Below are 15,364 nucleotides of genomic sequence, written 5' to 3' on the forward strand. Positions count from 1 at the left end.
AACAGAGGCATACACAAACTTGTTCACTTTTTACATCAGTGGAAAACCTTCATTCCAACTGGTTCAGAGTTTTTTCCTTAGGGTAAAAATATGCAGATATTTCAGTGAACCTATATTATTGTGTACCCATTGATAAGCAGTTATTGAAAGTTTAACACCACCTGCATTGCTTTTCTATGAACTAAAATATTGTAGTGGTCAATGCTGCATTTATTTCGTACTAAATTCCTTTCCACTGTCTATTCTGCATATCTTAAATTCAATGTTTCTCCTCTTTGTTGCAGTAGCAGAAAGCCTAAATCAATTGCTCACTTGTGCGCTAATGAGAGATCAATAAACACTGCAGCTCTCCACTTCCACGAATGTTCACCTATTTTCCCCAGAAACCGTCTCATCAGCTTTGTTTTCTACACCACATGTAGCACATCGAAATAACTGCGTACCAAAGTTTGCATGACAACGAATAGATTATGGAATTAGCAACCGCACACTGCGATCACAGGGGGACTAAATTGCTGTCTGTTTAGGACACAGCTTAGCAGGATTAGAATTTTTCATTAAACCATAAAACAAGCAGACAGTCATTAATTATGGCTGAGTATTCAAGATCAGTCATTGGCCAGGTCGCAAAGAGCTGAGTAGATTTAATTTAGTACCAGGCTTCTGAGAACTGTTTCCTAACTGTTATGCAACCCCTGGCTCCCCAGCAAGAGAGCAAAAAACAGCCGTCTGATGCCAGCCGTGATCGCCAAGGCCTTTATCTCTTGAGAAATGAAAGGAAAAGAAATTAAATTCCACTTAAATGTCAAGGCAAGCAATTAGATATGTATTCCACAGATTGCAAATTAAATTACTGCAAAGGGCCAAAGCCTCGTACCACCACATCAGCCTGGAACTATGACGAAAGCTCACAAAGCGTGAAGCATGAACAGCCAGCAGTGCTTGTTCTGTGTCACATTACCAATGCAAATGCAGCGGAGTTACAGCATTATTCATTATTTACACAATGCATTGACGGACGATCTGATTGATGGATGGTATGATTTCTCAACACTGGGCCCTGAGGAACATTTACAGTAGTTGGAGACCCCATTTAAAGCAGATGTAGAGCTATATTTAGGGAGAGGTTGGTTAAGGTCAAACACAAGGTCTTCTGTGGGTTGGGTCAGGTCAGGGTGGGAAGTTTTTGAATGCACTTCATTGTTTTGAGTCTTCAGGCTTTACAAACTGCATAGAAAAGATGCTACTGGAGTAGAAAGGGCTCAGAAAACAAACTTGAAGGGACAGTTTACCCAAAACCGAGAGTTCTGTAATCATTTATGGTGTCAGTCCAAACCTGACTTTCTTCAGTGGAAAAACATTTTTTTTCTCTACATTCAGTGAAAGTCATAAAGATTTGGAACGACACAAGTGTGAGTCAATGATGACAGAACTTTGGGTTCAGTTTGGGGTAAACTAACCTTTAAATCTTGTTTATAACTTTCCCTGAACTCAAAGTAACTTCTGTAATCCAATTAAGTTAAGCAATTATGGCTCTTATGAGATATAGTTCTTATGAGAATTTATTATTTGTTAAGTAACTGTCAAAGTGCCCCAAACATTTTACTTGAAGTTCTGAGTTCTAAACATCTTTAAAAGCAAATAACATTTGAAGTCCTTCACAGAAAACTTAAAAGTTTCTCTTTAAACCCTTATATCAGACTGCTTGCAGCTGTTATTTTACTGATATAAGTTTATTATGCCTAGTTATCAAAAAATCATTAGAAGGTGACAAAAGGGAAATGACATTCCTTCATTTCTGCTTTCATCACAACTCTTGTTTAAAAATTGACAGAATGACAAACCATATAAAGAGTTTCCTTGGTAAATCTGGAAAAAAAAATTTTTTTTTATGTAACTATGGGTTTGAATTGCACCAGGAGAAATAAAATATGCTTTTTAAACATTCACAAAACTCTTTTGGTTCTATTTGTTCTGTAATTCACAGAATATTAAACTGGCCTACACCAGAACCTCTATGAACATATACTAACCACCTCATGTCAACTATACAGCAGCTGGTTTAGTCAAAGCCAAAAACCATCAGAGTTACCGTGGACTGCAAGACACACCCCAGAGAGGGAGGAGAAAAGAGAAATCCGACTGTCAAAACCTTCTTAAGGGATAATCCAGGCTGGCTGGCCACGGCCAACAGGGATAAACTGTAATTCCCTGCTCAGAATGTGAGCATGTGGTTCCATGAAGAGTGTAAATAATTTTTTTACTGATTAACCAAAAAAATTAAGGGTTTTTTTTATGTGTATTTGTGACTAATTAGACACACTGGGGATTGTTAGTCTATACTGAAATGCGAGTTCTGAGGGATCTGGAGAAGTAAGCAGATTGAAAAGTGAGGATCTGCACCAACCCAGAGCATCAGTGGAAAAATTTAATTGGATCTGCACTATTAGGAAAAAACAGTTTTAGTCTGAAGAAATAATATTAATAAGAACACAAGTGTATTTCAAGAAAAGTGAATGATTGAAAGAAGGGAAACAATTCTTTCTCTGTTAGCTTGTGGTGTCAAAAGACATAAATCAGCAGCAAGATGGATCTCAGTACTGACTGTCTGGTACCAAGCTTGCATACAAGGCCTTTGTGCACTCAAAGAAGAAATAAACTGCAGGATATAAGATAGAAGTAGCTTCTAAATCAACCATTCATCTGCCAGGAAGGATACTTCAATAACCCTACCATTTCATCATAATGTTTATGTACAATCTATAAATCAAAACATCACATTTGAAATCATCCTTCATCAGAATAGCAGCACTACAATATTTCTAGTTTGAGATCTGCAGAGCATCCATTTAGGTCAGTGAACTCAGGTGTTAATTAGCAGCTGTTATTTTCCTATTAAATGCAGTGCAAGGTAAACAGCACGCAGCTTCAGGAAGAATCCCACAGCCTTGGCAAGCCACACAACACAGCACTTTTCTCCTCCAAGAAATCATTAGCAGAATATAGTTGGAGAGAATGCTACACATCAGGAGGAGAGTCTGATATTCCTCCCTTTTGTTCTGCACACATTCACATGGGTTGTCCTCCAAAAATGTTCACTGCAGATTTTCTGATTTGTCAGCATCTGTTCACAAAGTTATGAAGTATCTATTCGAAGCAAATTCATTTTTAATTTATAATTCACTCAAAGAGGATACACACCATTTTTTCTTTAATCCAGTAAAGTGTAATTCTGACATGATACAATAACTTAGATGAGCATTAGGTAGCCCAAAGCCATTGATTTGAACTCATAAAGTCAGAAACTACAAGCGCGATCATCAAAATGATGCTACAAAAATGAACAAGCGTGACAAGACCCAGCTGAGATCTGTACCAGCACCTTGTGGTGTGTGTGTGTGAAGGTTTTTTTTTTTCTACTGCTGAGGTGTTTATGAGCCTTATGCTGGGTATATGGAGGCGAATGTAGTATACTGTAGGAGTTGAAACTATTCTGGGTGTTGTGTGCATATGCAAAGTATATATCTGTGTGTGTAATTCAAGAACATTTGTGGGTTGCAACATTCAGCATATGCACCAGGGTGGTTACTATTTAAAAAAATAACTGAGAATGCCTTTAAAATTCCAATTAAAATCCTAAATTTGAAATGAGATGGCAAACAGAAGGTAGAATTGCAATTCAAATTTGAATTCAAGTAAAATTTAAACTTATTGAAATTGAAAGAAACTTTTCTGATTTATTTAAACTAGAAAAACTAAGTTTTGAAAAAAGGAAATCCTTTTTTGGAAGTTACAATAGAGGAAAGTGTAGGAACATAAGAAAAGGGGGGAAGAAAGGGCTTTTCTTAATCCTGCTCCTTCTCAAGTGTTGCTGACTCATACTTTGCCACTCCACTCACCTGCATGCATATGGCAAGTACAATGGTGTCCACTCCTGGTCCTCCTGGGCAGCACTGTCTTCTGGCTTTTGTTGGGCCTCTGAGCTTTTTGGTCTTTCATTGATTGATTACAGTGTTCCCTCAGCTGGGTTCCAGAGCATTAAAAATGGCTTCGGAGGCACAGGTACAGAGGCTGATTGATAGGAAGCAGCTAAAGCCTGCTAAAATCATGGCCCAAGAGGACCAAGACTGGACACCACCGACCTTTACCAGAGATGAGATGTTCTGCTCTAGCCAGACACTAAAGCCCCTGCTCTATCTGGCCATGGCCTCTCCTGAACTGAACAAAGCAAAACTAAACTAAATGCAGATCATGGCTGGCTGAATGGGATGGTTTAGTGCCTGGCTGGGAATTGGGGCTTTGCTGGCTCCAGGATGAAGAATGACCATCCCCTCTGCATGTGGTGTACTCAAATGGGACTCCGTATATCTCATTGTGGGTGCTACAGCAGGCTCCAATCGGACCCACCGTTCATACCGCTATAGATGCTCCGGTGATGAGGGGACATCTCCTCTACGCCCGGCCTCTTCTGTACCACCTCTCGGCCGGGGCTGCCAAACTTGCCATGCTGATGCCTCAACAACTCAGGGCTCCCAGATATGACACGGCCCTTCTGTAGGTGCTCCGGTGTCCCTGATAGAATCTGTTTGGGCTCTGGACTCCCACACACACTACCCATGCTACCTCTGTGCTTCTGGAAAAGGTCTGGGCTGCCAGGCGGCTGAGAGGACACCAGTAAGTGTTTTGAGAACTGCTCTGGGCTGCCTCTCTTGGCAAGTTTCTCTGGACTGAGACCCCGCAGGCCCTTATGGTCCGGACTGGAGAAGGACCCGCAGCGAGACCGGCACACCTGGGGAAAGGTATGTGCTGTGTACTCCTGGCTGGTGCTATGTCTTCGGCTTGCTTGCTCAAGACCCTTTGCCTCCTCCCCTGAGCCTGGCTTATGTAGGTGGTCAGGACTGCCTCCAACCGGGCCGCCCAACAGCTGCTGCTTATGTGTGAGATGGTCAGGGCTGTCGGTGCTGCCCGCGCTGGAGGTACTGCTCCCGTCACCCACATCCCTTAGTAGGCCAGGCCCAGGGCCACTAGCATGAGACAGGCTGCTCTGACTATCGATTGAACTCCTGCAGCCGATTGGTCCGGTACCCGCTGACCCGCCGGTACCTCCAGAGCCCTTCTCCTCATCCAACATGAGGCACAGCTCTCTCAGTTCAAGGTTCTCCCTCACCACTTCCTCCTGCCTCTGCTCCAGCTCTTTCAGCTTCTGCAGGTAAAGCGTCACCTCCTTACGCATGATCCCTGCGCTGTAGCGGCCCAGGCGCTGCCACTCCCTCGACACCTTTTTCCCTTTCTGCCGGTCATCATCCAGAAAGCAGCAGAGGTCCCGCAGCTCCTGGTTGTCCTCTTGCAGCTTCTGATTCACCTCCTGGAACAATAAAATCTATGACTCAACACTGATGTCTAAGCAAAGCCAGTTTGACTGATGAAAGTGAAGTTAAACAAATGCTGGCATCAGTGCAGCACAAGAGAAGACAGAGTATGAAGAACAGAGACAACAGATATTCTAGTAGAGTATTCTAGTCAAGTTTTTCAATATTAGTATGAAAAAAATGTATGAAAAAATAAAAATATATGTATTAACACTAATAATAACAAATAATATTCATAATAATAATGTAAATTAATATTCAAAATGAATTAATATTTTAAATACAAATGTTAATTTATAAATATTTTTTATTATATATATTTTAAAAATGCTTCTGTTTACACACACAGGAGCATTTTTAAAATTTAATATTAAAATAATATAGCCTATTAGTTATTATTATTACATATATTTTAATGCTATTGTAATGGCTGTAACTTGACTTGTCAGGTTTTACTTTACACAGGGCCTACTTTACACATCTGGCTACAAACAATTATTTTTTATTTTTTCCCCCCATAAGACAAGTGTTGCCACATACTGTTCTATCACAAAATGACATTTAAGAGGCGCCCTGGGGACCTTTAGCCCCATTATACCTCATCATAAAGAACTGTGCAAGGAGCTACATATAAGAAAATGTGGAGATAAAAAGAAAAACTATTTAAAGCTAGTGCTACAAAACATGAAAGGTCAGAGGTGAAAAGCTTTAACTGCTGCTTCTGTCAAGGCCACAGGACGCTTTAAAAATAGTTATTTTATACGAACATTTAAATAAATAAATAAATAAATAAATAAATAAATAAATAAATAAATAAATAAATAAATAACCTTTGTTTGTTTGGTACCAAAAGCGATGTGGTATTTATAATCAAAAGTGAACTAAGTGAAGAAGGATTAATGCACTCATTTTTCCATTCACCTGAACACAGGCTCGCCTTACCTTCAGCCCCCGTATTTCGTTGAGATGCTGCTGAAGCCTGCGGTTCACCTCTCGAATAAGATTGCTGTGGTCCACTATGACGCTCATCTTCTCAGCTTCGGCTCTGCGGAGCCGGCGAACCAGCTCCTCCTTGCTCCATTTCAGAAGCTCCTCATCCGTAAGTTTGGAAAGGTCCTCTGAGGGACCTTCTGCGCTCTTGGATATGCTCGACTGCAGCTGAGGCTGGGTGGGCTTTTCCATTCTCCCGAGCAACTTACTGAAGTGCTAGGCTATAATACAAATCGCCGACAAGCCGGTCAAATCCTTCGTTCGCACTTTCCTGCAAATTCCCTCTTGTTAGGATCGAATTTTTGAGACTACCATTTTAACGATAACTGTTCTGTCCATGCTGTCCCCTCTGAAGATAGGAATGCAGCCCTAGAGTACCGGCGAATACTTCTCCTCCTTATGCACTTGCTGTACGGGTGGACCCTCTGTCTCTATGGCAGAGACTCGGTGTGTTTCCATCTGTCCGTGAGTATCCTGTCCAGCTCAGTGCGGTGCTGAACCCGCGCATGAAGAAGGCGCACGGCTGGTCGCTTCTGTGCGCAGGGTGCGTGACAGTAGCCTCCCAGATTGCTCGACTGGCTGAGCTGTGATATTTCTCTCTCTCTCTCTTTCGCTCTCTGTTCCGCCACACGCCCCCTTCTCTTTGAGACGGCTAACTTTTTGATATTGGGCGCCACCTGGTGGTGTTGTATCAAGCATACATCAACCTGACCATTTCATTTCTTAAACAATCTTAATATTTGCTAACAATAATGTGCATATCTCAAAACAAAATCCTTAGTTCATCTCTCAAAAGTAATTATTTATGCCTGTGAAGATTTAAGTGCCATCAGAGTGACATGTCCTTGTGTCATTGATCATATATAATATATATATAATATATCTTGATGCATATTTTTTCAACCATGAAAAGACATCAATACACACCATTTTTCAAGTTCAAGTCCACAACGTTAATCTACTCTCCTGGCTGGTTTGTTTTTCTGACAAAAAAAATTACGGATTCTGTGTCGTAATTGGTCAGATCGCCTGTTAATCAAACTCCCGGCAAAGGGTCAATTGAGCAGCCAAGATTCAGAAATAACTGGGGCTAAAGGAATGCCTGCAGATAATACATGTGCTGCACTTTTCACTCACGTCTCTTTAACCTGTTAACTGTCACCCTGTCCCGTATACGGGACGCCTACGTTTACGTCACTAAATACTTATCTAATCATGACAAACTATATATCATTGGAAAGGTCTAAGACTCCTAAATAGATATTTTACCAATGTTTTTTGTTAAAAATTATGTAGGAAAAGTAATTTTAATTACTTTAATTATTTTAAGTACTATTTTAATAGGAAGATTAATTTATGACAAGAGTGCACCCTCAAAAAAGGGCATCATAACAGGAGTTCTGACCTTGTCAAAAAAAAAGGCTTCTTCGTTGCCTTTTTCTCTGTCACACTTTAGAAAAAATCAGAAATCATATATCAACTGAAAACTTAAAATCTCAAAATTCATCATTTAAAACCCATTTTAAAATCAGACATTGCATTACCATGAAAATGGTACATCAATATCATGTTATAAAATGTTTTTGTTCATGAATTATAAAAATTTTAGCTTGGAAAGTGCACTTTCAAGTCTATGTTCAAAAATGTGTGTGACAGTTAAGGGTTTTTTAAATAGATTTTTAATTTTTAAAATTAAACATAAAATATCTAATTTCTGTGTTTGAAATAAGAATCACTAATACAGTATGCTTAAGTGAATGGTATTTTAAAAATATTTTTATCAGTTTTATGCAATTTACAGGAAAAATAATTCTGCTAACTACATTTTCTATATATATATATATATATATATATATATATATATATATATATATATATATATATATATAATGTTTGGAAACATTACTATTTTTAATGTTTTTGAAAGAAGTCTCTTCTGCTCATCAAGCCTGCATTTATTTGATCAAATATATTACAACTGCATTTATTTGATCAAATATATTACAACTTAAAATAATAGTTTTCTATTTAAATATACTTTTAAAAAAAAATAATTTATTCCTGTGATGCAAAGCTGAATTTTCAGCATCATTACTCCAGCCTTCAGTGTCACATGTAACATCCAGTCTATCACATGATCATTTAGAAATCATTCTAATATTCTGATTTATTATGAGTGTTGGAAAAACAGTTCTGCTGTCTAATATATTTTGATGAATAAAAGGTTAAAAAGAACTTGCATTTATTCAAAATAAAAATAAAAAATTCTAATAATATATATTCTAATAATATATTTTCTTTACTATCACTTTTTATCAATTTAACATATCCTTGCTGAATAAAAGTATTGATTTTATTTTAAAAAAAGAAAGAAAAAAAAAATTACTGACCCCAAATTACTGACCAGTAGTGTATATTGTTATTACAAAATATTTATATTTTAAAAACATAGCTTCTTCTTTTTTTTTTTACTTTTTATTCATCAAAGTATCCTAAAAAAGTATCACATGTTCTGAAAAAATATTAAGCAGCAGAACCGTGTTCCAACTTTGATAATGAATCATCATATTAGAATGATTTCTAAAGGATCATGTGATAATGATCCTAAAAATTCAGCTTTGCATCACAGAAATAAATGATAATTTAAAGTATAATAAATTTAAAAACAATTATTTTAAATTGTAATAATATATCACAATATTATTTTTTTTTCTGTATTTTTGATCAAATAAATGCAGGCTTGATGAGCAGAAGAAACTTCTTTCAAAAACATTAAAAATAGTAATGTTTCCAAACTTTTGACCTGTTCTGTATATATATATATATATATATATATACATACATGTGTATGTGTATATTTACTGTATGTAAAATGCAAGTGGACTATTTTTAACATGAAGCATTACAGTATACAGTACAGTGCACATTGTTTGATTACATTGACTGATTGAGGACACGGTTGTATGGAAAATATACTTGACAGATTATGACAACTAGCTCAACCATTTTGCACTGAATGACTTAAGCAATGAACTAATGGCTAGATGTTTTAGGAGAAAAACTATTCAATACTGGACCCGTATAATATATTTTGATCAACATGATATAAGCAACTCCTGATGTAGGAAACGGCAAATAAATGCATGAACGTACAAAAGCATTCACAATTTACCAAAAGAATGAGAAATTGCTTTTATGGCGTGCACTAGATGACTAGATGATGTGGAGGTTGAACAAGTAGTTTTTAGAATTTCAATTCTGATCTGAGAAATGTACCAAAGCCAGTAAGAAAAAACTGTAAGTCATCTGCCAATTAAAATAAAAAAATAAATAAATATAAAATAAATAAATTTAACTAACTAAAAAAAAAAAAGAGAAAAACAACTGTGATAATGTGGTGTTATTGATGAATTTGTGAATTATATTTGTTACATAGGTGGCCTTTGGTACATAAAGCATGTAAATGTCACTTTATTATTATTATTATTATTATTATTATTATTATTATTATTATTATTACATTTGAAATATCACACTGGAGGAATAGTCCTGAAGAGGGCTATTAAAATGTTATAATTTAAGGATAAACTTTGTTAAAATGTGTTATGTATTTATAATATAATATTATTGATTAAAAAAAAATGTTTTAGTACACTATAGTACTCTTTAATGTAGTGCACACTGGCAATTCATTTTTTGTGAAACAGCAAAAAGCAGTTTTGGATAAACTGTTTGGAATGACAGTATGCATCTATGAAGATCTGTGTAGGTGGGTCTGTCAAGCAAGTGTCACAACAAAGAGGTCAGTTTACAGAACATAACACTGTTTTGGAAAATGAGTTGCTAATTTGAACAGGTATTGTCTAAGATGTGGGTCAAAAGACAGGTTGTCGTCTTAGATAATTCAGATTAATTGGTTCTGCAAGCAGAGGCATCTTTGTAAGGACAATTCACGTTTACTTATACCTCACTCAAACTTTACTTACCTGTTAATAAATGGCATCCGTGCACATTTTGAACATCTATTTCTTGTAAAGCGTCCTCTAAAAGTGAAAATGAAAGCAATTTAGACATCTCACCTGAGCCGCAGCCAACATTTAAATGTCATGATAGCTTATGATTTATGAAGGGATATGTGAGTGTGCTGAGCTGCTTCCACTAGAAATCTGTGTTGTTTTATGATTAGTTCTGAAGGGACTCTGCATGGATCACTTTCAAGTGAATTATATGCTTGTACCAGTTGAGCTCCTGTTCAGCCTACCAGTTTTATTTTGCATTAAAGTGCCAAATTATTCATGTGCAAATATTCCACTTTTTTCCTTCATTTATATAACTCCGGTGATTCCAGCGGACACCAGACATTAAGCAACCCCTAACTTTGCCATCAATTTAATAATGACTCATTAGTCATTTAACTGACACTTTTATTCAAAGCAATTTACAGTACTCTATTACTGGTGTTACTAATGATGAAATGCTTTTCTCAAGGACACAATGCTGATAGTTAATAGATCAGTGCTGCTGGGTTTAAACATACAAATGTGAGTCATTATTCATTAAATATCTGTCATAGTGCTTTATAATGCTTCCCTGGATCTTTTTTCACATTTCTGCTTTGTGTTTCGTGGAAGAAAGAAAACCTGTATTGTAATGTAGCTGGTAAATTGTTTTCCTGGTGTCATACTAGATGGAAGTTTATTGGCGATGGGAGGGAGAGTTCTGTGAAGTGTTGATGGGTGTGTCTACAGGATGTGGAGCACACCGTACACAAACAAGCTGTGACAACATTTTTCATTTTGCAGTGCAATGGCGAGGACTCTGCTTTCCGCTTCGTGTCTCCTGATTGGACTGGTATGTTTCCCAAGTACAGAATGTTGGGAAGCACCTTGGTTCTGTCATGGATATGAGTGTCCCGTGTATACTGTGGTACAACAGTATGAGGTAGGCCAACGCTTTTTGTTTTGTCATTTGGGATATTTTAAATATGGTCTTTTCTATATAAAATATTTATATCATTGTGTTAATAATACATAAAAAGGGATTTGAGGAGCGTAACTACGAAGTGAGCCATTGGATTACAACAGATGTTGCGAGTACCAGTGAGAGTGATTTAAAGGATGGATTTTGGAAACTGTATTATTTCAATCATGGTCAAAACAGTGAAAGTAAGTAAGCTACACTGGTAACACTTTGCAATAAGCTCTTATTTGTTAAAACTAGCTAATGCATTAGTTAACATGAACTAACTATGGTTAATACTGCACATTCATAGAGAGTTTATTAACCTTTCTTCATGTTAGTTCACAATGCATAAACAGATACTTAAACTTTTGATTTAAAAGTGTTTAAGTAGATGTAAAAAATTAACATTTAGATTAATAGATGCTGTAGAAGTGTTGTTCATTGTTAGTTCATATTAACTAATGTTATCTAATGAAACCCTATTTTTAAAGTATTTTTAAATTCATGGTTTTTATCAGATCATATTTGATTTTTTATAAACATTCAAGTATGGTTACCACATTTCAATCAAGTCATTTTAAACTCATAGTGTATCATAATGTGACTTCTCAGATAAGGAGATTGCTATGAGCAGGCCTGTGCTGGTCTCAGTGAAGGAAGCTGATGGTACGGGGGAGCAACAGGTGTCCATTTCCGTCTTTCAGTCTGACACGGACATTCCTGAGCCCAATGATAATACCATCAGAAAAACAGTCATACAAGGCGGTACTGTCTACATCAGGTTAGTTATTTCAGGAAAGCATGACAGTCAAAAACTGTCTTTTTGACTCTTTTTCATTTAAACATTCTCTGTCTGCTGGTCATTACAGGTCGTTTGGTGGTTTTGCATCTGATGAAGATGCCTTGGAAAATGTGCAGCAGCTTAGGGAGGACCTCAGAGCTGCAGGAAAGGTGTTTGTTGAAAACAGGTTTGATGCAGCTGGATATGATGCACCATGGGATTTGTTCAACAGGCACAATGAAGTTTGGGTTCGTGCACTCTGAGGACTCGCAGATCAAGAAAGTTCTGTTCCTCATTCCTATGGTGTAACGTCTTTTTACTTTGAAGTTCCAGTCTATTGAAGATTTTCATGTAAATCATATGACGGATTAATAGTTTAGTGTTCATGTTTCTGTCTTAACCACTGGATTAATGTTTCATTTTGTGCAATACAAATGTGGAAGTACTTTGAAGTTGCTTGACAGGGTTATAAACTGGTTTTAGGAATGTTATGACTATCATCTACCTCTGAAGGTTCAGATAGATTCCAACTGAAAATGCAGTAAAATCTACTGAAATCTAATAGCTTTAACAACAAAAAATTTGACCTCTTTATTCAAAAAAAATTGTTGTTCTTTTTCATTATACATTCTATGGAAGTCATTCTATTTTTCAATCTAAAACATTCTATGAAATGAATTCACACACTTTTATCAACTGATCAAATGATTGAAAGCTGCATAAAATTAATGGATTCCAATAAGAAGAAGATAAATATTAAACCCTAGAAAAGACACAGAAACCTGATACACAAAATACAGCAAGCTTCCAAAATACAAAGGAGAAACAGATTTAGGAATGATCTGAATGGGAATAATGTGATTTTTAGGTTATCAGGTTTCTCATCAGCTTTTGTTCATGTTACAAGAAGCTTCGCCCACTAAACTGGTCAAGCTAGTGATTTAAAGCTTCCCTTAAGCCAGTGGTTTTCAAACCGGTCCTGCAAGCACCCCTAGCACCTCGCATTTTGTATGTCTCCTTATATCTGTCTCACTCATTTCAGGTCTTGCAGTCTCTACTAATGAGCTGATGAGTTGAATCAGGTGTATTAGATAAGGGAGACAGAAAATGTGCAGTGCGGGGGGTGCTTGCAGGACCGGTTTGAAAACTACTGCCTTAAGCTGTTAATGAAACTATTTGATTAAAATAGCACAACATTAAGTAATAGATACTAAAGAAATGTGAAGTTGAATGTGAATCTTCCAGCTTGTGAATCTTCCAACTTGTCATTCCAGTTTGAATCTGTAATAAAGCATGTGACTTCAGACAATGTTTTTTGTCATTTGCAGTTTGGTGCTTATTCAGTGGCCTTAAAATACGTAAATAGTGAGTTGTTTCGCAGCACGGTTGTATGGTGCTGAATTCATAGGCCTGCAGCACTATGTGATTGTTTGCTGATGGGGGTTTCCCTCTTGTGTATAACATGGGAGTGTACTAGCTGAGAGGAAAAATGGGTCAGCCCACCTGAGACATTTTGTCATGGTGACTGATCTGGAGTCATTCTAATTAGTCACATCTTCTCTAGCAGAGCCAGGAAATGTGATGAAGCTGCATTTTCCCACTTCTGCAGTTCTGCGCCACAGTTCCTCCACAAAATGGGCCAGCAACCTCACCTGAGAGAGAGCAAATATTGTAGTCTCTCTGATTGTAGTCTTAACTCACTAACTCTCCCTGCTGGTTAAATAGCATACACCAGTTAGCAAACCAACATTGAAAGCAAGTAAAAAATGATCTCATCTTTGATTAAACTTGTCCAAATGTAATAAAATACTGACTCAGTGTGGTCACTGAGAGCAAATACACACTCCCATGTTTAATAACTACATGCTAAGATTCAAAGTTACGTTATTGTACACTAGGTGGCAGCATCGACTTGTGATGTTTCTCTATCCTCTTCAACATCACATATGGCATCAAATTAGTCTACTCTAATTGTGCATCTCCAGTTTTCATGAAAAAAATTTAATTTAGTAACCCATTTGCTTTAGCTCTAAATAAGCTGTTGTATCTTGAAGAAATCTGAGCTAGAAGAACGTGTGGGCAGTTCATCACAAGCAATGTCGGAACAAAACCCGCTACCCAGCATGCCTCAGCACTCACCATGGGAAGCTGGACACTCAATGCCCCTCAACACACATTCACAGTTTCCATGGTTACATTTCTATAGCAAGAAGCCAGCCATGTTCGTCAAAAACATAATTATGCTTCAATGAAGTCAGATCTGTAATAACCCCTAGATGTGTTTTTATGAGTCATAGACAACTTGCCGTGACTAGTGATATTTTCATCAGCAGGCCTCAGGACTGTTGTGTTCTGCAGTTCATTTAACACGGGGAGCTTATTAGGTCATATAAGGTCGTACGCTCTGAAATTAGCGCATATTCGGCTAGTGTTTGTGGAGGATAGGAGATGTTCAGCCATTCACCAGAACTGTGTAGTTGTGATATCTTGGAACAAGCTAATTATCTCATTTATCGGCACATTTTCATTTTGAAATTTTATCTGGGCTCGTATGTGCCACCACAGTGTCCAATAAAAGCCCGTCTGACTTGGCAGGTTATGTCAGCATATGTTTGCGGGTTTGTGAGTTTTAATCTGCCCTGTTTTGGACGATGTTCTTGGTTTGGAGGCCCCAGCCAAGAGCCTGTTTGGACTGGCTCATGGGAATTAATCTTATCAGAGACGTGCCAGTTTCCTGACAATATAGCTGGAGCTCTATGCTGTCAGATAAGGCAATGTAGGAATGCAAGAGCAGTTGTGCATTTTTAGAGAGTTTTAACCATGTAGAATGTTTATGCCAGCCGAGCCGTGTGATATGTGTGTCCATCTGTTGCATGATCTGTCAGCTTTCACTCGGTTTTGAGGTCCAAAAAACTTTGTCAACTACTCTCTGCTTCTCCCATGAGTTGGTTTCATTTTTTGTGGCCAAGAACAACGTTTTTTTTTTTTTCTTTAAATGATGTTTCATATTAAAATGTCCCTCAAGATTACCTCACACTGTTTATAATTGATGATGTGCTGAACACGAGGACACAAACCACAAAGAGAACTCATGGCTGTCACTGAAACTCAGATGCTGAGAGCAGCAAATTTCTACTAAAGTTTGGTCTCGATGGATTTGCAATTAGTTTTAACAGTCAATGCAGCATACATAATGCTTGGCCTGTGATATATGGAGTATATATGTATAACATTGCTCACCGGTGAATCCGCTGCAGTACAT

General features: G+C 37.3%; 2 protein-coding genes across 2 annotated transcripts; one reads left to right on the plus strand and one right to left on the minus strand.

The window, feature by feature from the left end:
* Positions 1 to 3,150: 3,150 nt before the first annotated feature.
* Positions 3,151 to 6,967, minus strand: LOC109099324 (coiled-coil domain-containing protein 85A-like). Its single transcript, XM_042736989.1, has 2 exons — positions 6,312 to 6,967; positions 3,151 to 5,365 (listed from the first exon to the last, which is right to left on the minus strand). Exons 1-2 carry the CDS (start codon positions 6,549 to 6,551, stop codon positions 4,382 to 4,384), a joined length of 1,224 nt encoding a protein of 407 aa, XP_042592923.1. The 5' UTR covers positions 6,552 to 6,967; the 3' UTR covers positions 3,151 to 4,381.
* A 4,173-nt stretch (positions 6,968 to 11,140) lies between these two features.
* On the plus strand, positions 11,141 to 13,413 carry LOC109100940 (heme-binding protein 2-like). Its single transcript, XM_019114375.2, has 4 exons — positions 11,141 to 11,300; positions 11,398 to 11,524; positions 11,934 to 12,102; positions 12,191 to 13,413. The coding sequence occupies exons 1-4, from the start codon at positions 11,166 to 11,168 to the stop codon at positions 12,363 to 12,365; spliced, it is 606 nt and encodes a 201-aa protein (XP_018969920.2). The 5' UTR covers positions 11,141 to 11,165; the 3' UTR covers positions 12,366 to 13,413.
* The last annotated feature ends 1,951 nt before the right edge of the window (positions 13,414 to 15,364 follow it).

The sequence above is a fragment of the Cyprinus carpio genome, chromosome B13 (assembly GCF_018340385.1).
Source record: "Cyprinus carpio isolate SPL01 chromosome B13, ASM1834038v1, whole genome shotgun sequence".
In the NCBI taxonomy this organism is placed as follows: Eukaryota; Metazoa; Chordata; class Actinopteri; order Cypriniformes; family Cyprinidae; genus Cyprinus; species Cyprinus carpio.